The sequence below is a fragment of the Pteronotus mesoamericanus genome, unplaced genomic scaffold (assembly GCF_021234165.1).
Source record: "Pteronotus mesoamericanus isolate MK-2021 breed Mesoamerican mustached bat unplaced genomic scaffold, CSHL_Meso_final contig_20, whole genome shotgun sequence".
In the NCBI taxonomy this organism is placed as follows: Eukaryota; Metazoa; Chordata; class Mammalia; order Chiroptera; family Mormoopidae; genus Pteronotus; species Pteronotus mesoamericanus.
In genome coordinates this window covers 47472830-47498275 of record NW_026555085.1, presented here as the reverse complement: position 1 = coordinate 47498275, position 25446 = coordinate 47472830, and the positions used below count along the sequence as shown (strand labels likewise).

General features: G+C 40.0%; 1 protein-coding gene and 1 pseudogene across 1 annotated transcript in view; one reads left to right on the top strand and one right to left on the bottom strand.

Moving 5' to 3' along the window:
• RRAGD (Ras related GTP binding D) overlaps positions 1–25096 on the top strand; it is a 42334-nt gene extending 17238 nt beyond the window's left edge. Inside the window, exons 2-7 of the mRNA XM_054569710.1 lie at positions 1479–1774; positions 9208–9407; positions 10274–10388; positions 11051–11193; positions 18398–18546; positions 24597–25096. Of these exons, the coding sequence (XP_054425685.1) occupies positions 1479–1774; positions 9208–9407; positions 10274–10388; positions 11051–11193; positions 18398–18546; positions 24597–24748 (1055 nt within the window). The 3' untranslated portion in view covers positions 24749–25096. The remainder of the gene's footprint in view (positions 1–1478; positions 1775–9207; positions 9408–10273; positions 10389–11050; positions 11194–18397; positions 18547–24596) is intronic.
• Positions 9943–10059, bottom strand: LOC129068002 (uncharacterized; annotated as a pseudogene).
• Positions 25097–25446: the final 350 nt, after the last annotated feature.

The following is a 25446-nucleotide window of genomic DNA, read 5'->3' as shown; positions in this document are numbered from 1 at the left end:
TATGAGGTTTTTATTGTCATTATCACCTCCATTTTATGACTCTGAAAATCTAAGCCTCTTGTCCAAGGTCTCATAGCTCAAACCCCAGGTCTTGACTTCAGGCCCCAGCATTTGATCACTAGTTAGATACTTCCTTTGCTTCTGTGAAATGTACACACTCGTGGTCAAGAAGGACTGCTTCTCAGAAAGTAAGTGGTTGTTTAGGACTGAAGAACATTGTGGAACTAACATTATCTGGTTCAAGGACAAAAAAAGAGAGAGTCCAACAAGGTTTTGAGCTTTTATACTAATTTCTACTTCTATCCAGTAACGCCTACTCTCTCTAGGACCCCTAACAAAGGATTTTAGGATTGAATTTTTGTTACCAGGGATGAGAGTAACACTGATCTGTAGAACTTTCTGTGATGACGATGACAGTGTTCTACACTCTTGCCTGAGGGGGCTGTTGAATTAACCTGCAGGATGACTTGTACAAGTGAGGACCTGAAATTTTTTATGGTGATAGAACATACGTAACATAAAATGTACTGTTTTCATCAATTTTAAGTACACAGTTTAGTGACGTTACGTACACACACAATGTTGTGTGGCCATCACTGTCATCCGTTGCCAGAACTGTTTGACTTTCCCAAACTGAAACTCTGTCACCATCAAGCACTAACTTCATCCTGCTGGCCCCTGGAAGCCACCATCCTACCTTCTGTGTCTATGTACTGGACTACTCTAGGAGCTTCACATAAGGAGGACCTGGATTTGGGGGGGAGGGTGTGGTTCATATTTTTTTCCAATTATAGTTTACATTCAATATTATTTTTGTATTAGATTGAGGTGTACAGCATACTGGTTCTGGATTATTAATTTTAGTGAATTTTAATTTAAACGGTCACGTATGGTCCGTGGCTCCCTCACCGGACAGTGCAGGCTTTGAGCCGGCGTAGACCTGGGAGAGGTGTGCCTTCCCCAAAGTTTACATCCACTTTCTAACACAGCCTGAGTCCGAGGTGTCTAGAACATGCACATTCTCCAGACCTCTGTGGTGGATGAGAGCACTGGCCAGGAGAGAGTAACTGAGAATGGGCAAATGAGCAAGCATCTCTTTAGTGTGTAGAGGCCCTGCTGATCTAGGCAAAGAAGGACATCACTCTGGAATGCTAACACTGGCTTCTTTCCCCAGACGGTTGGCTCTAAGAAAGCTCTACCCCTCACTCTCAAGGTTCCCTGCTTGCGATGCAGAGTTGTGCAGGTTTTGTGGCCCTCTTGGAATGGCGCAAGAAGTAGTGAAACAGCATTTTTCAGTGCTTTCCACTTACTAAAAGCTGTCCTCTCAAAGAGCGGAATGATGTAGTTAGCACTGTCCATATTGGAAAAAGTCGAATGGTCTGTGAATCATAAATCACATCTGAGGCGGAAGTGAAACTCCTTGAATTAACCACTGTGAAAGAGTCTCACCCTCATTTTTGTTTTGTGGTTTTCTCCAGTTCTGGACTTCAGCGATCCCTTCAGCACTGAGGTGAAGCCGAGGATCTTGCTCATGGGCCTGAGGAGAAGTGGCAAGTCTTCTATTCAGAAAGTGGTCTTTCACAAAATGTCTCCCAACGAGACGCTGTTCCTGGAGAGCACGAACAAGATCTGTCGGGAAGACGTCTCCAACAGCTCCTTTGTTAATTTCCAGATTTGGGACTTCCCAGGACAGATCGACTTTTTTGACCCTACGTTTGACTATGAGATGATCTTCCGGGGAACAGGAGCGCTGATATTTGTAATAGACTCCCAGGTAAAGCTCAGCCTTGGGTACGGTGGGACAGCAGGCTCCTCTCCCCGACACAGGCAGTTGTTCCCCTGGGTTCAGACAGTTTCCTTGGTGATGGTTTCGGTTTGGGGTTTGGTTTTTAGAATTGACAGTAGGCCTCTCTAATGAACAAGCATTTCTCAAATGGGTCTCTCAGAGTCTGCAACGAAGTCTTCATGCAACCCTGACAAATAATTGATGACATTAGGGAGCTGTAGCTGTGTATGTCTCAGCAAATCGCAGATCTAGGGAACCTCACGGATTGAGGGAACCACATTCAGGCCAGAGACAGCAAATACGTGTCCCCCCACTGATGCTCTTGGCAGACATCTATAAAAGATCACAGGTTCTGTGCAACAAAACTACGTATACATACAAGTTTACATTTTAAAATACTATTCTCTATGAAGATAAAGTTCTAAGTATGAAATTTTTTCTTCTGAGGTAAAATTATTATAATCATTGCTAGTGCACAGTTGATAGGCAGCATAACTATTGTGCATTTTATAGGTAAATATAAACAGTAAAATTGGAGATAATTATATCTTAAGAAGGTGGATATTTTTCCACTTAATTCAGGACTTGGCATTGATTCTATTTTTGTTTTTTATTTGTATAGATATAATCACTGAGAAACCTCATTCACATAAATAAGTAGGAACCTATAGGGTAAGTTTTGATATAACATTCAATTGATTATTATTTTTTTTAAAAGATTCTGGCCCTGGCCAGGTAGCTCATTTGGTTAGAACATCATCCCGATGCACCAAGGTTGTGGGTACAATCCCTGCTCAGGGCATATTTAGCAATCAACCAAGAAATGCATAAATAAATCAAACAACAAATTGATGTTTCATTCTCTTTCTCTCCCCTTCCTCTCTCTCTAAATAAAAAAATAAAGATTTTATTTATTTTTAGAAAGAGGGGTAGGGAGGGAGAAAGAGATGGGGAGAAAAACATCACTTTAAGAGAGAAACATCAATCAATTGCCTTTCACACACCCCCAACTGGCCTGGCCCGCAGCCCAGGCAAATGCTCTGACTGGGAATCGAATAGGCAACCTTTCAGTTCACAGGCTGGCGCTCAGTCCACTGAGCCACACCAGCCAGGGCCACTCAATTATTTGAACTCCTTCCAAGTTATATCCCCTAAAGTGCCCAGTTTTCTGTCATAAAAATTTATTTGTAGTGGTTTACCAGTAGGCGTTCTGATTGGGTCCTCCTTAACTTTGCTGAAAGCCAAAATTTGGGAGCCCTTTGACTTAACAACCCAGGTATAGATTTGTTCACTTTGTCAATTATTCAAACCAGTCTTCTGACTTTTCACTTCAGCACCCTGGGATTTTATACCCTGAGCCTTTCTCCTGCTAAGCGGGAGGAGGGCCTGTGTTAAAGGGGAGATACGAAAGGGAAGCAGAGGGACCACTGGTGCATCTCAGGCAAGTCAGTATTAGAAAGTGTACAGGCGGCAGCACTGGGACCTCATCGCTCTTCAGACTCTCCATGTCCAAGCATCTTAGGAAGTGTCTGTGATATGCGGCCCAGGCCGACGGTCCTCTCTTTTGCAGCCGTGGGGGAATAAAGGGCAACAAATTCCACAGGAATGCACTACACCAACTCGGGTCCAGACCTTTTCCTGAAACTCTAGACCTACAAAGAGACAGGTGGGCGGAGCACTCCCAGCTCTTGCAAGAGCACCAATATAGTTAGCGGGGAAAGGGTATGAAGACTTAGTCATATGGTTCTATGCCCATGCTTGGAAAACTGTTCTCTGAGAAGACTGCTCATTGCAGAGAGCATCAACGAAACTAGGCATTTAATATGATATCGAAATGTTCAACTAAAGCCTTTTAGTTTCAAGTAACTGCACTTTGACTTCGAGTGTAGCTGGGGGAGCTTGGCCACGTGGTCAGAAAGGGTTCTTTCTTTCGTGGTGGGGTATAGCTGGGGGAGACTTTAAAATCCAGTGCCTGACCCAGGAACAGCAAACAGTGCCCCTCCTCCCCTGGATTCTTCCAGAAGCGCATGCTCGTAGACGCCAGCGTCAGGTCCAGGGCCTGCTGTCAATTGCTGCTTTTCTGGCTGTCCCACTTGCACTGACCTGTTTTCTGGCCCATCTGTGGCCTTGGCAGTACCCCCTGGCTTCCTGCCTCGGGTCTGCCAGCCCTGTAAATTAGGGAGCCTGGAGCTGGAGAGGAGTGGCCGGAGTGGGTCCACGCTGCTGCCTGGGAGGTGAGGCTCCAGGGATGTCATGGCCGTCCGTCTCTTTTAAGCTCTATTTTTTTTTCCTACATCACATGGCCGCTGTTTCTATAGTTATTGAACTAGGAAGTGGCAGCCTGTGAGTGAGAAGATTCCAACCAGTGGCCTAGTAGATTTCAAGACAGTGGCTTAGTAAGTAAATACTTACTTCAATACCATGATGTGTTTACCTAGCAGTTGCATTTATGGAATTCAAATTTCCGGAGCACATCTATTTCAGGTATTTTTATGATGGCAATAATGGAGCTAAAGTAGGTATACTTTCCTATTTTTTAAATTGCAACCATAATTTTTTAAAAAAATTTGTTCTTGATTTTAGAGAGTGGGGAGAGAAGGAGAGAGAGGGGAGCACTGATTTGCTGTTCCACTTATTTATGAGTTCATTGTTGACTTGCAACCTTGGCGTACCGGGACGACACTCTTAATGAACTGAGCTACCTGGCCAGGGCTATAATTTGATTTTAATTCTATCTGAACATGAAAGGGGACCTTTAGTTTGGGTTGGTAAACATGTTCTTTGTTTTAGCTCTTGGTTTTGTTTATTTTTTAGCTTGAAGGCAGAGAAAGGTATATGGATGCTTACAAAATTCAACTTTTTAAGTTATACTTTTAAAAAAGGGTCCTGACCGTGTGGCTCAGTTGGTTGGAACATCATCCATTACACCAGAAGGTTTTGGGTTCGATTATAGTGGGGGCACATGCCTAGGTTTTGTTCAGTTCCCCAAGGGCAGGGTTGGGGGCTTACGGGACGGCCAAGCGATGTTTTTCTCTCACATTGATGTTTCTCTCTCTCCCTTTCTCTCTCTCTCAGAAATCAGTAAAATACATCTTTCGGTGAAGATTTTTTTAAAAAATCGTATTTGTCGGAATCATTTTTTTAAAAATATTTTTTAAATTTATTTTTAGAGAGAGGAAGGGAGGGAGAATGAGTGGGAGAGAAACATCAATGTAAGAGAGAAACATTGATCATTTGCCTTTCGAACACCCCCAACTGGGGACCCGGCCCACAACCCAGGCATGTGCCCTGCCTGGGAATCCATCTGGTGACCATTTGGTTCACAGGCAGACACTCACCCACTGAGCCACACCAGCCAGGGCAGTTTGTGGGAATCTTTGTAAGGTGAGATTACAAGCATTAAAAAGAAGAGTACACATGCCCCAGCCCGTGGGCTCAGTTGGTTGGGTGCTGCTCTGGAAGCTGAAAGGTCACCGATTTGATTCCCAGTCAGAGCACATGCCTGGATTGCAGGTTCATCCCTGGTCAGGACCCTTATGGAAGGCAACCAATCAACATTTCCCTCTTACATCGATGTTTCTCCCCCTCTCCTTCTCCCTCTCTTCCTCACTCTGTAAAATTAAAACACACACACACATACATACACATATTAGGGGAGTCTCAGCAGCACTTGAACATTATTTTCTTTCAGCAGTGCTCTGGTGGTCTGACACCCCATATTTTTATTTTTTGCTTGTGAAGTCCTCACAGGATTGCCAGGTAAATATATCACCAAAGAGAAAATGTGTCCTCACAGAACACGCTTGTATTGGGTTGGCCAAAAAGTTCGTTTGTTTTCCCCCCCATAAGATGGATCTAGTGGTACTTAGTTGTCTTTAACTTCATTCAAAACAATTTTGTTAGATTGTATTGTGACAGCCATCATATCAGCATGAATTTTTAAAAAAACTTATCAAAATTGGTGAATTTTTGTGAAGCCATATTAATATTGAAGATGGAAGAAAATATGCAACATTTTCAGCATATTGTGCTTTATTTCAAAAAAGATAAAAACACAATGAGACGCAAAGAGAAGATCTGTGCAGTGTATGAGGAAGGTGCTGTGACTGTTAGAACATGCCCAAAGTGGTTTGCGAAGTTTCGTGCTGGAGATTTCTTGCTGGACAATGATCTGCGGTTTGGCAGACAGTTGAAGTTAATTGTGATCAAATTGAGACACTAATCGAGAACAATCAGTGTAGAACTATGTGGGAGATAGCCGACATACTCAAAATATCCAAGTCAATAAAGTTATTGGTGAAAATGAAAAATGTGTCTTTTATTTTACGGAAAAAACTGTACAGACTTTTTGGTCAACCCAATAAAATGAAAGAGAAAGCAAGCATCGAGAGTCATTTCCCCAGGACCAAACCGTGTGAAACCGCCAGCCCCCGCAGAGCCCGCCGCAGCCATTCCTCATGTGCTCTGAGACACACATATCTGTAAGTCTTAGATTTAATTTTGAATTGAAAGGAGGCAGTATATTTTTTTCTTTTACTTGTCATAGATGATACTAGCAAGCATGGTAGGAAAAAATCATCCACAATCCCTTTGCTGTGGTAAACGAAATATTTTCTTCTTTTTAATATCATTTGTAATCCTTGTAGCTAACATACTACGTCATCAGTTAGCTGGTAGTCAGACCATTTTATATGCTTGGCAAGGAGGTTAGAGTAGCAACTCCTTTGAGACAGTGATGCTCTCTTGACATTGTCTAGTTTTGCTCATGGACATGTCCCTTTAACTCCCCTCTTGCGTATGTCTTTGACATAAGCAATAACACTTTTTTTTTTTTAGGTTAACATACGTACAATAAAATGGCCTCATTTTAAGTGAATAGTTGAGTGAGTTTGACAAATGTATACACCTTGTAACTACCTCACAGTCCAGGTGTAGAATATTTCTACCGCCCTAAAAGGTTCCTTTTTGTCCTTTCTCAGTCCCCCAAATCCCAGCCCCGGACAACTGCTGACATGCTTTCTGTCACTATAGATTAGTTTGCCTTTTCTAGAATTTCCTATATGTGGAGCCATTCAGTAATAACTTTAGTTTTTGAGATGCTTTAAGATATTAAAGAAGTGCCATAAATTATTCATCTAGATTTTTTCCGGTATGCTTGGTCTGTTAGCCCAGTGTCCAAAATTTTCTTTCATTTTAAACAACTCTTTAGAGTGTGAGGATGAGAAAGAATTCATTTGCTGTTCCTCTCTCTTCATAGTTTCTTATTAGTGTCTTTAATATTTTGATTTATATAGACTTGATATGCATTTTATTAATTTAGTTTGGGGACAAGAAGAACGCCAGAAACATCCCCTGTTTTAATAGCTTTTTGTATTTGTCCAGGGTTGGAATCAGAATAGAGGGTGAAAGTCCTTTGAATTCTGTCCTACAGATCCCTTTCCCTTTTTTGCTATAAAAATAAGACCTATTCACACCTTCAGATTGGCAATAATTAAGAGATGAGACAACACTGAGTGTAGATGAGTGTCTGGAGCTTCGGGTGCTCTTACACATCACCTAGTCAAATTCAGGGTGCTCATTCCTGTGACCCAGTGGGTCAGTGTCCAGGGTGAGCCCCCAAACCTTGCAAACAGACCCAAAGATGCACGTGTGTGACTATCCACATTATTGCTGTCTGGAAACATTCTGAGAGTCCCTCAACAGTTATCAACAGTGATAAATTATAGACCATCCGTACAATGAGATTTTGTAGAGCTGTTAAAAGCAGTTATGCACTAGAGTTATGTACTTCAGTGTAGGTGAATGTCACAGATATAATTTTGAGTGAAAAAGGCAAACTAATATATGTGTAACGGTATTTTTGTGAACAGTGGAAATGAATTCTGTATGTTGTTTAAGGATAGAGATGTATGTAGTAATATAGGAAGAGGTAAGTGAGAATAAACACCGTTGGGGCAGTGCTCCCCCGGGAGGGTGGGGGGAGAGTGATGGGCTAGGTTGAGAGGAGTGGGAAAAACCCACAGGGCTGCGGTGTCTGATGTTTGATTTCTTTCTTTAAGTTTTTTTTTTTTTTTAGTTGATTGATTAGAGAGAAACATCGATTTGTTTTTCTGCTTATCCATGCATTCATTGATTAATTCTTGTATGTAGCCTGACCAGAGATCGAACCCACAGCCTTGGCGTATCAGGATGATATTCTAACCAGCTGAGCTACTCCGCCAGGGCCGATGTTTGATTTCTTAAGCAAAGAGACACATAGGCAGGTGTTCGTTATATTATTATATAGCTATCATCTGTAGGAAGGAAAAAAAATAGTATTGTGTTATTTGAGGCAATGATTGTAGACCATGGGTCAGCAATCTTTTTCTGTCAAGTGCCACACGATAAATATTTTAAGCTTTGCAGGCTATACTATCTCTGAGGAGTTTCCACAGAGGAAAACTACTCAACTGCCATTGCAGCATGAAAACAGTCATAGATACTTTGTAAACAAATGACTGTGGCTGTGTTCCAATAAAACTTTACCTGCAAGCGACAGCAGGGGCCCAGTTTGGCTACTCTACACCAGTGGTTCTTAAAAGGTTTTTCTTCCTGGCCCCTTCCCCATACTCCCAGTGACCCGTACCATATTTTCATCTCTCACTGTTCATCACAGTTTGCCAAGTGACTCAAAAATCTGGGAGGGATTGTATTCCACGGGAAGTCCTAGGTGACCCTTGTGAATTTTCAGTGCAGGAAGTTGCAACTCTGACCTTTAGGACTGTCAGCAAGCTCGTCGTAACTGCCTACAGCCATGCTTTTCTGGCCTTTCTTTTTCGTCTTTTGTTAATAAGACTTCAGTTTTCAGACTTGAATTCTATGAAACCAGCTTTTATTGGGCTTTTGCAAAATATTTTTGGAGGTTGTACCCAGATGGTTTCTAAATTAAGAATGAATGTGGGAAGGACAAACATGGTTAACTGTGAGCGAAGTGCTGGAAACTTTAGTTAGCTTCATTGGGGGGATCATTTCACAACATATACGTGTATCAAAACATCACGTTGTACACTTTAAATGTATGCTATGTTTATTTGCTAAGCATACCTCAGTGAGGCTGGGAGAGCCCTGGCTGGTGTGTCTCAGTGGGCTGGGCACCGTACTGAGAACCGAAAGCCCGCCAGTTTGATTCCCCGTCAGGGCACATGCCTGGGTTGCAGGCCAGGTCCCTGGCCAAGGGCAACCGAGAGGCTACCGTTCCAAGTTTCTCTTGCACATTGATGTTTATCTCCCTTTCTTTCTCTGTCCCTTCCCCTCTCTCTAAAAATGAATAACATCTTTAAAAATAAAATAAAGCTGGGAAGAAGAGTGTGTGTGAAAGGCAACTTAGAAGGGGTTAGAAAGCAAAGCAGCCTCGCCTAACAGGAGTGTGCCTTTCTTCCTAGGATGATTACATGGAAGCCCTGGCCCGGCTGCACCTCACAGTGACCAGGGCCTACAAGGTGAACCCTGACATCAACTTCGAGGTGTTTATTCATAAAGTGGATGGTCTGTCAGATGACCACAAAATTGAAACCCAGAGAGATATTCATCAGAGGGCAAATGATGACCTTGCAGATGCTGGATTAGAAAAAATTCACCTCAGGTGAGAACAGAAACCCCTCTGGGATCACAGTAATGAATGGGAAAAAGCAGGTTTGGGGTCCAAAGCCACCAGAAGTGGATTGGCATGGGCAGGAATTTACCTGTTTACCCCCTTTTGTACTGTAGACATTGGGATAGTATTTGGGAAAAGCAAGCTTTCCATGCACTAATTCTAATCTTTGGGAAAAGCAGTGGGGTTTTAAATACATACATATTTTTAACAAATGGTCAAAGCTAAGGTTCTTCCCCCATTTGAAAAACCCGTGAGCAGGAAGTTAATTGATGCTGAAGTTTACAGTTCTTGATAAATATGGTAGCATCTAACTCTGAAGATAATTCAAATAGAAATACTCGCAGAAGAAAACCACTTCTCTATCATTTTTTTGTGGGGTGCTATCTGGACAATCATTTTGCAGATTGGAAAATGAAAAACTTAGATTCTTCAATATGAATAATAGTTATTACCCTACGAGGTGTGTGCACAGATGATCTGGTGTGCGTTCTCTTGCAGAATGTAAGGAAGCTACAAATTTTTTAAAAATATAGCACTTTTCAGAAATTTGCATGTCATGCTTGCTCAGGGCCATACTAATCCTCTCCGTATTTTATGTACATTTTTAAGTTTCCCAGTTCAGCCACTTAGCAGATGAGAGTGGGCACAGTTCTTGCTTTTTGGGTGGCGGGGAGGAATGGCCTGTTAAGAAATGTTCAGTTTTTACCGAGGCTGTTTTGAATTCTGAAGGGAGCTAGAATGTGTGTGTAAGACATGCAGACACAGAAGGCAGGGTACTGGTATTATGACAGAGCCTAAGCAACCTATTCCTCAGTCAACGGGAAAACGTGATGAAATATTGTTTCCTCTTTCAGCTTTTATCTGACAAGCATATATGATCATTCGATATTTGAAGCTTTTAGCAAAGTGGTTCAGAAACTAATTCCACAACTCCCCACCCTGGAGAATTTGCTAAACATCTTTATCTCAGTAAGTAAATAGTATTATTCTGTTAGTGGCCTTTGCAGAATTTAAGAATAACATTGCAAGAGTAAAAATGATCTTATTTCTGCTAACTCTTACAGCATTTCAAGGTCTCTAAAGTATTACTTTCGGAAGTTGCTCCTACAGGTTGTTTTAGGCAAGCATTCAGTGTTAATAGAGCAGCCCTACCAGAGGCAGGGAGCATAAAATTGCTTTGGTGATAAGATATATACTGTTAAGACTGACTGATGAGCTGGCTGAATGAGTCTTATAAACTACCAGCTCTGCAGAGTAGAATTGAGGCTGACTTGTTGGTTGTACTGACATTAATTCTCACTGCACAATTTGGAATTTGCTTGTTTAGATTCTTAAATTAATTTTTTAATTTAAAATTAGTAAAATTAGTGTTTACTTGGCTACCAGTCTTCTTACCTACAGTAAATAATTTGTGATAATTAATTCCACTTTTCATTTCTTATGCAAGTCCATTATAAAGAAGTATATGATAATGAGGTTTAAACTGTAATAAAATAGAACAACCTGAAATTTTAGTAACTTAATTTTTGCTTGACCATTTTTTACATAGCAGGTGGCATATAGTTTTATGTAACCATGACCTGGTCTGAAATCAGCTGTTGCTCTAAGTCAGTATCTTCTTTTTGTTTTAGAATTCTGGAATTGAAAAGGCATTTCTGTTTGATGTGGTCAGTAAAATTTATATTGCAACTGATAGTACCCCAGTAGATATGCAAACCTATGAGCTCTGCTGTGATATGATCGATGTGGTTATTGACATCTCTTGTATTTATGGGTAAGTAAAATATTCTTACAGGCTACAGTCAAGCCGTACTTCTCTTTCATAACCTTTGAGATATTTTGCATTTACATATTTGATTTATGACCGAGATATATAAATAAATATACCATTTAGCATGAAACAAATTATTGAGTAAATTCCTGGCATTATGCTAATAATCTCATTGCATACATTATATCATTTAATTCTCCACAAATCCCATGAGGAAGAAATTACTAACCACACTTTATTTATTTGTTTAATCCCCACAGTAAAGCTGGGAAAACTGAGGTTTACACTGGTTAAAGTTCTAATTTTTGTTCACACTGTCAGTGAGGGATGGAACTCGAGTTTGAACGCAAGCCTAACTGATTCCTGGGGCTTCCCTACTGAGGCTCCATCATCATTTCGCACTGTCTTACATACTTGGGAGAGACTGATAGGATCCTTGAACTCTAAATAAATATCTCATATTAACAACAGTTCTATTACCTTTTTTGTTACAGGAGATAACTACTGGATTGTTTTTTAAAAATATACTTTTATTTTTTATTATTATTCAATTACAGTTGACATTCAATATTATATTCGTTTCAGGTGTACAGCATAGTGTTAGACATTTATGTAACTTACAAAGCGATCCCGTCAATAATATACTTTTGATTTTCTTCTATTGTAGGCAACAGAGAATTTTAAAACTAAGCAAACAACATTACCTATTTATTATTATGATCTTATATACTTAGAAAACAGAACATTCTATACTCTTAAAATCATAAAATAAATAAGGAGTGGGGAAAATTGATTGTTCCACATGGCCATAAATATGCTGAATGGATGCCATGCAGAGTACATGGGTGTGAACTAGTTTTTCTGTCTTTATAAGACATCAAATTGTTACTGCCTGTTTACATTGGACTTATATCCTCATCCAGTCGTTGGTGACTTTAAGCTTTTGTTCATCTTCCTCTTTTCTCACTGTGACCTGCTTTATGTAGCTACCTCTTCTGCGAGAGTCTCAGTCTCGCCATTTCTCTCTTCCGCCGTCTTTAAATCCTTTGCCCACTCAGTTGAAATTCTCTTTGTTAACTCTCCTACACACACATGCACACGCAGTCCCTTCTGTGATGAAAAGGGAAGGTGCTGCTTCATAGGACTGTATCACTAGGATGAAATATCATTAGGTTTCACCTGGTAAATCCTGAATAAATGTAGCTACTGCTATTATTATTATCCTTTTTTAAAGTATATTTTATTGATTATCCTATTACAGTTGTCCCCTTTTTTCTCCCTGTTATTCCCCTCTGCCCTGCACTCTCCCTCCCACCAGCATGCCCTGTCTTAGTTCATGTCCATGGGTGGTACATACAAGTTCTTTGGTTTCTCCATTTCCTATACTATTCTTAACCTCCACCTATCTATTTAGTACCTGCCGTTTGTATTTCTTATTCCCTGTACCTTTCCCCCCATTCTCCCTCCTCCCCTTCCCTGCTGATAACCCTCCATGTGATTTCCATTTCTGTGATTCTGTTCCTGTTCTAGTTGTTTGCTTAGTTTGTTTTTGTTTTAGTTTGTTTCAGTTGTGGATAGTTGTGAGTTTGTTGTCATTTTACTGTTCATAGTTTTGATCTTCTTTTCCTTAGATAAATCCCTTTAACACTTCACATAATAAGGGCTTGGCGATGATGAATTCCTTTAACTTGACCTTATCTGGGAAGCACTTTATCTGCCCTTCCGTTGTAAATGATAACTTTGCTGGATAGAGTGATCTTGGACGTAGGTACTTGCCTTTCATGATGTTGAATACTTCTTTCTGGCCACTTCTTGCCTGCAAGGTTTCTTTTGAGAAATCAACTGTTAGGCTTATGGGATCTCCTTTGTAGTTAACCGTCTCCTTTTCTCTTGCTGCTTTTAAGATTCTCTCCGTATCTTTAATCTTGGGTAATGTAATTATGATGTGCCTTGGTGTGTGCTTCCTTGGGTCCAACTTCTTTGGGACTCTATGAGCTTCTGGACTTCCTGGAAGTCTATTTCCTTTGCCAAATTGGGGAAGTTCTCTTTCATTATTTTTTCAAATAAGTTTTCAATTTTTTGCTCTTCCTCTTCTCCTTCTGGCACCCCTATGATTTGGATGTTGAAATGTTTAAAGTTGTCCCAGAGGTTCCTGAGCCTCTCCTCATTTTTTTGAATTCTCGTTTCTTCATTCTTTTCTGGTTGAATGTTTATTTCTTCCTTCTGCTCCAAATTGTTGATTTGAATCCTGGTTTCTTTCCATTCACTGTTTGTTCCCTGTACATTCTTCTTTATTTCCTTTTGCGTAGGCTTTACTTTTTCCCCTATTTTGCTACCATACTCAACCATTTCTGTGAGCATCCTGACTACCGGTGTTTTGAACTCTGCATCTGATAAGTTGGCTTTCTCTTCATCACTTAGTTGTTTTTACTCTGGAGTTTTGATCTGTTCTTTCATTTGGGCCATATTTCTTTGTCTCAGCGCACCTGTTACCTACATTACAAGGAGCAGAGCCTTAGGTATTCACCAGGGCGGGGCAACTGCACCGCATTGTAGTGCAGACTGGATGAATATTTCTTCTTTAATGCCTTCATTGCCGGACTTCCATACAGATTTTCTGGCAGTTCTGGTTGTTTTTTGTTTTTAAATTTGTTGTTGTCCTTCTTTTGGTTGTGTGAGGGGGCAAAGCGTATCTACCTATGCCTCCATCTTGGCTGGAAGTCCACTATTACTATTATTATTATTGAACACTGCCATCCAGCTTTAGAAATAGACCTTATTTCCTAAGATTATCGTCCTACAGAAATCTGTTATTTTTAAACTGTAAGTGACCTTGAAATAGCCATGAAGCTGAATGTACCCTGATTGCAGTCTAGATTGCTATGCTAATCAAGTACAATAAACAACACAATTAATCTTGTACATATTTAACAATATGCATAATCATTATTGTGCCATATGGTAATTAGACCTAAGTGGTAAGTTGTTCGTGTAAATGATGTTAATCAGAGTTACTTTTACCCAGCTCAAACAAGCCAGGGAGGGAGGGGTTGAGAGGAGGAGGGAGCTGGGCCCTGCCATCGGGTTGTTTTTCTGTGGTAGAGTGCAGTGTTCCTGAGAACCCACCAGGTTCAGTGAGAACCAGCCTGGGTCACAAGTGGGGCGGGGACTCGGGGCCCTCGGGTGTTCTTAGACTGTTTGCTGGACCGGCAGGGAGCCAGCCCAGTTAATGGGGAGGGCTGGCAATGTGTGTGGCAGCCCGGGAAGCAGGCTCACTGCCAGTTCCCAGCTGCTCCCTGGAGACCAGCAGCCTTTAGAAGCAGGTGACCTGGTGCCTCAGTCCAACTGCTCAGGAATCTCAGCTGAGCTTCTGCTGAGGCCAGCAGCTCCACGCAACACACACTTAAAACTACGTTCTATCCTCATGTGTTTTTATGGCTTTGTAGGTGGAAGCTTGAGTAGTAGAAAATAGTTGTTGCGGTTGTAAAACCTCACCAGTGTCTACTTGTATTTTTTTTTCCAGTTTATTTGTTTACTTTTTTCCTGAATGCAGCACCTTAAACCACTTGGCTATCCTAACTAATGCTTGCTTTTTTTCTGATTATGAATGTAATCTATGCTCATGGCAGAAAAATATGTAAAAGTATAAAAAAAAATAGCCCATAATCTCATCATGGAGAAGCAATCACTAATATTTTTGTATATTTTATTCTTATTTCTGTGTAATTTTTAGGATAATGTGATCACTTTGTGTATTTAATATTATATCCTACTTTTTTCATTTAACATTATCACTTAAGAATTTTCCAGTGTAATAAATGATGTTAATAAACTATGCTTAGTATCCGTATAGCATAGCATTATGTTTGCTTGGAAATTTTAAATTCAGTTTTCTTCATTGGTTAAAATTTTTGAATGTTTCAGTTTACTTTCAGAACATTATTTATAAGCAAGAGAAATTCAGTCTAGAAAACCAGTAACTAAAAATAACACAAAAGAAGTTAAGAATTCTGTTAAAACATCTTTAACACCTGAGATTTAACACTTCTTAAAATTTTTCTTTACTGTTCTGGTAGGTTACAAGGAGCTGACCCCCACCCCCCCCCAAAAAAAAACCCCAGAATTTTCTTAAATTGTGTATTTATTCTCACATGTTTAAACTTCAGTCACCTTCAAAGGACTCTCCATTTGATGCAGTATACCTATCAAGACATTTTTTCCACTGCTCAAAACAGTTTTTGAACTTGTCGATTTTGACCCCTTTTAGTGCTTCTGCTGTTTTTTGTTTCGTCTCTTCCACATCGGCAAAACATTTCCCTCGGCAAATGGGGAGGGTGGGGCATGGGAGTCATGCCGTTTTTGGTCAAGAACTGCTGGACACTCAGCTTGGTGCGGGCTGGTGCGCTTATAAAACACCCATCAGGAAATGGGCAAGCACGTTGAGTCTTCAAAAAAATTTCATTGAAGCCAAATGCAGCTTCTGACAACACCACCAACTGGCGCACTGATACAGACAGGTTCCTAGAACACTCCTTGTACAGGGGAAGCCTGTACTACAAGGGACCACCCTCCAGAAGATAATTCCGGGTTTTTGGGGGGTGCCCCCTCAAATAGCAACTTGAATCCTTTTATAAAAAGCTAACTTCTACAATTTACTTTTAAGTAGCCATGGATGTACCTGTTTAAAATACTCTCAAATCTAAAAACCTACATTTCCTTTAAAATACTCTACAATTCAGGCATTTTCATTTAATCTGGTTTGTCACCCTACACCCTGTGATATTTATGAGATTAAAAGCGTTAACTCTAAAATTAGTCAGATGTGTCTGAGGTCCTGGCTGTAACCCACCATCAGCCTTGACCAAGCTCTCCTATTTTCCCCAAGCTAGTCCCGCACTACCTACCTTAGAGGGTTCTTGTATCAGACAATATAATGTACGGTAAGAGCTAAGAACAGTGCCCACCACAGCACACGTTTAGTAAATGCCAGCTCTTACTATGCAAAAGTGATAACGTTTAGTAGCAGCTGAATTACTCTACTGTATTAATAAGACTTATTTAGTACAAGTCCAATTAAGTCAGACTTCTGGTAATTATTTATAAGTTTGGGAAGTAAAAATAAAGCAGAAAATGTATACTCGGTGTCAAGTAAAGGGAAGAGGTACAGGGAAGTGCTCCTTTGCTTGAGGAAAGGATACTTAACTCTTTGAATACACTGGTGCTTCAGAGGGTCCGGTTTCAATCATTAAGGCTGAGGGGATTCAGAGCAAGTTGGCCCAAGACGTGCCTCTGCTGTGTGCAGTCTGGTTTTGAGCTAAAAACAACTTTAACCTCAGGCTCAAGAGAAACTTCTGCTCCTCCATTAACAATCTAGAGAACTTGAATTAGGGGCCTTGCATACAATAAAAGATTATCAGTGATAACCTTTTTGACCCACCTGTATGGCAGGACAAACATTCATTTATTAAACATCTGTTCTTTTTATCATCCTGCAATAACCCTTTGAAACTGCCAAGGCACATAACCTCATCCCTAGCTTAGGGTGTTTCGTTTACCCAGATACCCCTTTACATCTCTAAACTTCTCATGCATGTGAGGTCTCTGATTCTCTCAGGTGTGCAGGGTTCCCATACGATGTATGTATTAAATTTGGTTATTTTCTCTTGCTAATCTGTCTCATTGTTTATTTATTAGAACAGCCACAAGAACCTTGAGAGTAAAGTTTGTTCCTCTCCTACAAGGCAATAATAATAATAATAATAATAATAATAGCAATTAACATTCATGGTGCATTTCACATGGTCTCAGCACAGTGCTTAGTGCCATATATGTATTATTTCATTACGTTAGGAAACTTTGAAGTAATTGTTGTTTGTATACAGATAAGATAATTGAAGCTCAAAGAAGTTACTCAATTTGCCCAAGTTCACATAGTTAAGTAAGTAAGCTGGGATTCAAACCCAAGTCATCTGTGTCTGCAGCCAAGGGAAATAAGCTAGTCAGAGAAAGATAAGTACCATATGATTTCACTCATATGTGTAATCTAATGAATGAAATAAACAAATAAAATAGAAACAAACTCTTAGAGAACAGATTGACAGCTGTCAGAGGGGAGGGGGGTTGTGGGGTTGGGTAAAAAGGGTGAAGGGATTTAGGAAAAAAACCTCATAGACACAGACAACAACATGGTGTTACCAAAAGGAAAGGGGAGAGGGGGCGTAGAGGAGGCTACAGAGAGAGTAAATGGGGATGGAAGGAGATTCGACTCGCGGTGGAACACACAACACAGTGTACAGATGATGGGTTATAGAACTGTACACCTGAAACCTATATAATTTTGTTAACCAATGTCACCACAATGAAGTCAATAAAAATTTTTTAAAAAGAAAAAAGAAATCCACTGTATTTAACTTTTTGCTTTAAAAAGATTTCAAACCTGCATAAAATATGCAAGGATAGTATAATGAATTCCTACATACCCTTCATTGGGATTCACAAATTTTTATCAATTTGCCATATTTGCTATCTCTCTCTCTTTCTATTCTATGTTGTTTGTTTGTTTGTTTGTTTGTGCTGAACCATTTGGAAGTTGCAGACATGATTCTTTGATCCTAGTTACTTGAACATCTATCTCTTAAGAACAAAGACATTCTTTTACAGGACCACAGTTTAATTATCCAAGTAAGCATATTTAGCATGGCTATATCACTCTATTATCTAATATATAGTCAATATTCAAATTTTACCAGCGGCCCCACTTCCATCTTTTATACTGGTTTTCCCCCGACCCAACATCTAGCCCAGCATTTGCTGTCATTTGTCGTTAGGCTTCTTTAATTTGAAACGGTTCTTCAGTCCTTCTTGGTTCATGCTTTTGACAGCCTGGTTGTTCGATTATGAGAAGACAAGAAGCCCTTGCGGGCGTCAGAGGGGAGAAGAGCTGGCTCCCATCCCTCACCTGTGTCTCTCATGTGCCCAGAGAGTTGTGCAGCTGCCGCAACAGCCACTCATTGTGTCAGTAGGAAAGTGACTGTCATATACTGTACGTTCCTGTGATTGTGTATTTCTGAGATCTTTAGCTGAAAGACACTGTAAGTGCAAACTGCTCATCGTCACTCTGTGTGTGAAAGCTGGTCTTTGTTGCCAGGTTACAATTTGCAGTTCTTTCTCAATGATAAAATAAGTTTTGATTTCTCTCTCTATTTAGTCTCAAAGAAGATGGAGCAGGAACCCCCTATGACAGGGAATCAACAGCCATTATAAAGCTGAATAATACCACAGTTCTTTATTTAAAAGAGGTGACGAAGTTCCTGGCCCTCGTTTGCTTTGTCAGAGAGGAAAGCTTTGAAAGAAAAGGTAATTTTTTTGTGTGATTTAAATGAAACATTTCAATTCAGACTGATACTGCCTTTACTGCTTGTTGAATGTGGATAGGGAACAGCATGCCTCTGGAAGCTTCCAGACTTTAGGCACAGGCCTCCTTGGCCGACATCAGTCAGGGGTTGGGGATCCATGAATCAGCCTGTCCTGTAGTGAAAGCTGCCTGTGAGGTGGAAGTGGAAACAACCATCTTCCCAGGGGCCTTTGCTTTTCTTGGGGTGAAGCTAGCCTGGTGTTGCCAGGGTCTAAGTTTTCTTACAAAGGGCAGAGCCCCCAGCCTATAGTGAGGGCCAAGCCCTCCCTCTTGGCCCTCGCCTCTAGAAGGCTTCAGGAATGTGTGACCACTTGTGCCCCGACCCCAGTGATAAAGGAGGAGACCCATGCAACAGTAAAGTTAGACGGCCTTTAACCTCTCTTCAGCCTCTGTGTATTCTTTGGTCCTCAAAACACAGGGATGGCATCATGATTCCAAAAATAGAAGACATGAATATACTTAATAACACCACCAGATATCATTTGAGCTTTATTTTAAAACCAAAGCAATTAATCTCATAAAGATACTTGTTTTCCCCCTGCTGCCTAAACTGGGAAATACCACTTTATTGCCATTGCTAGGGATGTTTGCTTGTAGTGAAGGTATGATTTACCAATTTGGTGGGTAAAAAAAATTTCCTACAGAGTGGAAATAGTAACATTTACTGAAATAGCCTTTTTTCCCCCTTATAAAATAATACATGTTTATTATAAAAATACTTTGAAAATTTAAGGGAGTATAAGGAACAAAATTAAGCCACTCAGTTTCACCATCTAGAACTAAACGGCATGTTAAATTTCTGAAATATGCTTGCTTTCTCTTCTTTTCCCTCCCTTTCTCCATCTCGTCTTCCCTGCTTCCTCTTCTCTTCTTTCCTTCCTTCCAACAAAAGTGAGGCCAGGTTGTCTATGTAGTTTTATATCTGGTTGTTTTCATTTATTTATATCATGAAATTGTTTTTGTTTTTTCTTTAAGATTTTATTTATTTACTTTTGGAGAGAGGGAAAGGGATGGGGAAAGAGGGAGAGAAACAGCTATGTGCGAGAGACACATCAATTGGTTGCCTCTCGCGCGTCCCCCCTGGGAACCTGGTCCGGAACCCAGCCATGTGCCCTCACTGGGAATTAAAGCAGCAGCCTTTGGGCTCGCAGGTTGGCACCCAGTCCACTGAGCCACACCAGCCTAGGCTATCATGGAACTGCTAAAAATTTATTGAGCCTGGAAACATAATTTATATTTTGTTTCTTTTTTTAAATAAAAATAATAGATTCATTTAGAAAATTTAGAAATAGCAAGCAAAAAAGAAACAATTGTTGACAAGCTTCTCACTATTATCATTTTCTGTATAACTTTTGGGCCTTTTATATATATATATATCTGTTATCTATATATTAGATGATATAAATACTACTACTTTATAACCTTCACTTAAATTATTACAGATGTTTTTCTAGTTTACTAAATCTTTTTTACCACGTCATTTTAATGATTGTATCATCTATTGTTAGAAATTTATATTATTTTCATATTTTGATGCTATAAGTAGTCTGTGATGACCTTATTTGCACTAAATATTTGTGTACTTCTTTAGTTGTTTCCTCAGAAAGAACCTCAACAAATGGAATTACTTGGATCAAAGAGTAGGCACATTTTGCATTCTTCCCAAAGTGTCCTTTAGAAAGATTTTATGGGTTTAGGCTACTAAGAGAATATGAGTGTGTCAAATTTGCTATATTTTCAATATTGGGTATTAGGCTTAAAAACTGATCATTGAAAACTGGTATATCATTTAAATTTACATTTCCTTGCTTCTCAATGAAGTTGTGTTTTTTCCCTGTATTTACCTACTATTGCCAACCAAATTGCCTTTTGTGTGTTTGGCCAGCAAAATTTTAAATTAAATGGTATTAATATTTTTATTTTGTATTTTTATCTTGCTGAAAGTAAGAACAGATTACATAATAAATTCATGGAGTTTTGGAGATAGACAGGACCATACTTTGTTTCACTCTCTCAGTTACAGATGATTTTACCCAGACCCAGGAAATATAAGTGCCTTTCTCCCAAAATAAGGTCACACTACCAATGTATGACAGTCAGGGCTAAAGATTCCTGGGCTTCTCCCTATGTGGAATCAGTTGTGTATCTTGTATTTTAAACCATTATAGGTATATTTTCTTGGTTAAAGATATTTCCAGAAATTATATTTGATGAATAATATTTCACATTGATTTTGGAAGCTGTGAAAAGTCATGCAAATAGTACATCGAGAGCCTCCATCCCATCTAGAATGGTGGCAGGTCCTAAAATCATCTTAAACTGTAATTTATTAAACTGGAAAGTTTATCACCCCGATCAGCATGGCTCAGTTGGTTGGGGCATCGTCCTGTACACCAAAAGGTAGTGGGTTTAATCCCCATTCGGGGCACATACGGGAGGCAACTGATCGATGTTTTTCTCTCTCTCTCTCTCTAGAAACAATGGGGAAATGTCCTTGGGTGAGGGTAAAAAAAAAAAGAAATGATGTTGTGTTCTTCCCAGTGCATCATATCAAGTAGTTAAGGATGTTTGTATGTCTTTTACTGATGTTGATTTAGCTAAGGCAGTGTCTGCCAGGTTTTCCACTGGAAAGTCCCTGACTTGTCTTTTCCTTTGTAGTTAATATAGACTTTCAAACTATGCAAATCCTGTTTCTTCTCACACTTTTGCCCCCTAATTTTAACTTTGATCTATGATTGTGGAAATAAATTTAAGCAGGAATTTATCATGTGGCTCTTTTGGTAAGTTATCCCACATAAGTGGGATCATCTTTGAGGATAGGCAATTTTTATAGACTTTTATTATATAACTAGAAACCTAGGTGTCAGTTTTAATGTCATAATTGAGAAATGTAAATAAATAGACAGACTAGTTTTAACCCCAATCGTGTTAAACTTGTGTGTTATTTAGGGTGACCAATCATCTCCATTCGTTTGGGACAAAGTATGTTGATTGGACACACTTTGGAAAGTATGTTCATCTGGTGCTGAAACTAGGAATGGTCCCAGACAAACTGGATGAGTTGGTCACCCTAACTATTAGATAGTTGTCTTTAAAAAGAACTTCATGCTTATAAATGCATGGAGCAGTTTGATTAGTTTTGTTGCTCGAATCTCGTGTTGCTGAGTCCTGTTGGTGCTGATAACCGACATTTGGTGATTAGCTTTTCTTCGTGTTGGTCTCCATCTGAGTTTTCACTAATGGTCTCTGTGGCCGCTTTGACAGATGCGGGACTCTCAGCCTGGGCTGCCCATTATAGGCACCTTGGATGAGAGGTGATTAAAAAATGCACATGTGGGTCCTCCTCCATATAAATAGAATTCTTGGAAGAGGGAGGGGCCTGTGGTTTGTTATTTTTTTTGAAGTTCCCTGGATGTTTTCACTTGTGCAGCTAGGGTTGAGAACCACTGAACTAGAGAAAGATGTTGCACCATCACATAACTGTGTGTGGTGGTGAAGACAGTCCTTATTCTGCTTGTGTCTCTTGTATTTTCAACGGCCTTAATGAAAGAGTTGAAATAAGTAACAAACTCTTTTTATGAATACTTACTTCCTTTAAAAACCTCAATTGTGAATTTCTATTTTTATTTTTAAAATTCCAAATACAGCAAGATTACTTTTTTCTCTTTGAAGTTTGCCCATTTAAAAACGTGCGGAAGTGAATAAGTTAAGATTTGCCAAAAACCTCCACTAGGCCCTGACCGCCGTGGCGCAGCGGGTTAAGTGTCGCCCTGCACACCAGAAGGTTACTGGTTCGATTTCTGGTCAGGGCACATTACTGAGTTGCAAACGGGCCAGGTCCGGCCGATCAATGTTTCTCTCCCATCTCTTTCTCCCTCCCTTCCCCTCTCTCTAAAAATAAATAAATGAAATATTTTTTAAAAACTATCAATAGAATGTCTCTGAAATTTCCCAGGTTCAGTATTTGATTGAACCCTTCTCATTCAGCAAGTCAAGCTAAGCTTTCTTCCTAAGACAGTTGGTTGCACGTGTGATAGGCAGAGAATTGTTAAGTTCTCACATCTCATTTCCAAATTCCCACAAAATAAGACCACTTCTTTGCTCCTTGTTTATCACTTTGCGCCTTAATTGCCTCATCCGTCCTTTTTCTCTTTTTACTTGTGGTCACTATCACTGCAGTAGCAGCAGAGGGCGCCACTCAAGAGGGTTTCCTGATCCTAGAAGCTGAGTTGGGATTTCCTCCAATTAACTTGTAGTTAATTGTAAGACTAGGATTTGAAGAGTTTCACTCCTTGGTTGGAATCTCAGATCTTTGGGTCTCTGGAAGCATCACCTGAATGGATGGAAGGAATGGTTGGGTTAGTTGTTTTAATAAGTTTAAAGATAGTAAATAGAACCAAATGCCTTATCCTAATTGGTATAAACATAGGGTTGGTCTCAATGTTACAGAACAAAAGGACCCATGGCGGGGTGGGGGGGTGCCCAGATGCTATTACCGAACAATGACACCATCCTCACCTGGGACCCCTCGGTTGTGGGTCCTTTGCCCGCCGACCTTGGAATTATAGCTCTGAATGGCAGACTTTGGTGAGAAGGAAAAGGAACTATTTATTCAAAAGTTATACAGGTTCGATTAATGGCTAAATGTCACCCTTAAACCTCAAAATCCCTTTAAAACAATCACCAGCACACACACTGTCCTGCCTTCCCCCCTTTGCCCAGTTAGGCCAGTCAGCCAGTCAGGGGTACCGCCCCTCAGAAGAAAAAGAACAAGTCCGGGGCTCAGCTAGGCAGGCCTGTTGTGGGTCTCAGCATCATCTGCTGTGTCGCAGTGATCTCCAGCTCTTAATCAATAACCATGTGGCACCTCCTCATGGCTCACTAGCAAGAGTCCTTTCTCCCCTCTTTCTTCCCGCGTGGTCTTCACACTGTTCCCCAGAGTAGGTGTCCCTTTCTCTCTCCTGTGGGCCCCTGTCTCTCCTCTTTCTCTCTCAGTTACATTCTGTATTAAGTCTTTTAAACCTTCCTGATTAGCTTTGGTGATATGCCAAATAATCCTCTTTGCAAACTAGGAACAAAGCTATCCTGTTGTTGACATGCAAACTGACTCTCAATGGCCCTGCTCAAGGTTCCCATCCCCCATGGTGGCCCGCCCTAGGGTGGGGAGAATATATTTTTCTTGGACACCCCAATCTCTGGACCCCGTTACAAATACACTTTGGTGGGGAGGGGGGCCCTGGCTGTGCCCCGTAATATCAACAATAACAAATTAGTGGTGATAATAAAAAAATACACTCAAGACTTTCATTATCTCTTATTCTGTTTTTGTACCACTCATTAATTTCTGAAAACACAAGATTCTCCCCTCCTGTTTCTCCATTTAAAATGTACATGATATTGAAAAACTGAGAGTTTTATTGTTTGTTGAATTCCTGAGTCTGAGTTGGCCTGAGGTGGCTATTCCCACTCTAATATCAGAGACTTTGCTTTCCCCAAAGCTTATGACAATGGTTTAAATATAATATATATCCAGTAAATATTAATTACTTGATTGATAACTGTGGCTTTGATATCTCAGCCACATTCCAAGTCAAAGTCTACCTCCACCTAGAGTCAATTTAATAATTAAAGCCTTTTGGGGAAAGGTAATAACAAATATTTCTTAGAATTATCTTTATTGTAAAAAAAACCCTTTAATTCTATAAGGTAAAAATATGTGCAGTTCACTTGGTTCTTCAAATCTTTAGCGTCATAGACACCTTTGAGAATGTGGCATACAGTCTGGAAACTTTCCTTAGGGAAAAATATACATTCATTCACAAGACTTGGCCTGTAATTCCTGAAGGCTGCAAACCTCCTAAGTAGACTGCAGACCTTCTGTCAAGGCCGCTCCTCTGCTGCCCCCTACTGGTTTATCTTCGCCATGGTCAACAAGAAAAGATGGAGATTACTTCCTTGCGACGTTTCTAAATATTTTTGTTTTCTTCTCCAGGGCTTATTGACTATAATTTTCATTGCTTCCGGAAGGCCATCCATGAAGTTTTTGAGGTGAGAATGAAAGTGGTGAAATCGCGCAAGGTTCAGAATCGGCTGCAGAAGAAAAAAGGAGCCACACCCAATGGGACGCCTAGGGTGCTGCTGTAGGTGAGGTTTCAGGAACGTCTTTTGAAATCAGACCTTTCAAAGAGGCTGCTGCACTGAGTTTCACTAAAAGAAGAGGAAGAAGGAGATTGGGACAAATAACACAAATTTGTTGTAAAAGGAAAAATCCCTGCAACCCTCTTGATCTTTTCTTTGTTAAATAAAGCAAGCACTTTGAAGCAAAAACTTGTATATTAACAATGAAGTGAAATCCACTGTAATTTCATCACACAAATGTAAACTTTTGTGGTATGTAGTGAGAAAAATCCTGTGTGAGGACTACCAGAAACTGTATATATTTTGCACTTTTTCATGTTTTTTTCTCATTGAACTAAACTTTGATAAAAACAACTTTTCTAAGATTTTTTCTGTACTTGGTGTTAAGGACATGCATACTGTAGTTTCTAGCTATATGGCGATCAGAAATTAAAAAGTGATGCATTAGCGATGACTTTTTATAAATTGGGGAATCTTTGCTACCAATTGTTGAGAAAAATAATTTTTCAGTGGAGATGGAACAGATTGGGGCAGCAAGCTCCAGGAGCAATAAGAACTGTCCCTTGTTTATAACTAGTATAAAGGAAGTTTTGTTGAATAATATTAACACCAAACTTACCTAAACGTTTCTACAGCTATGGCAGTGCTTCCCTACTCAACGGTTTTTACAGAATTCTTTACCTCAACACCCATCTCGGTAGTTG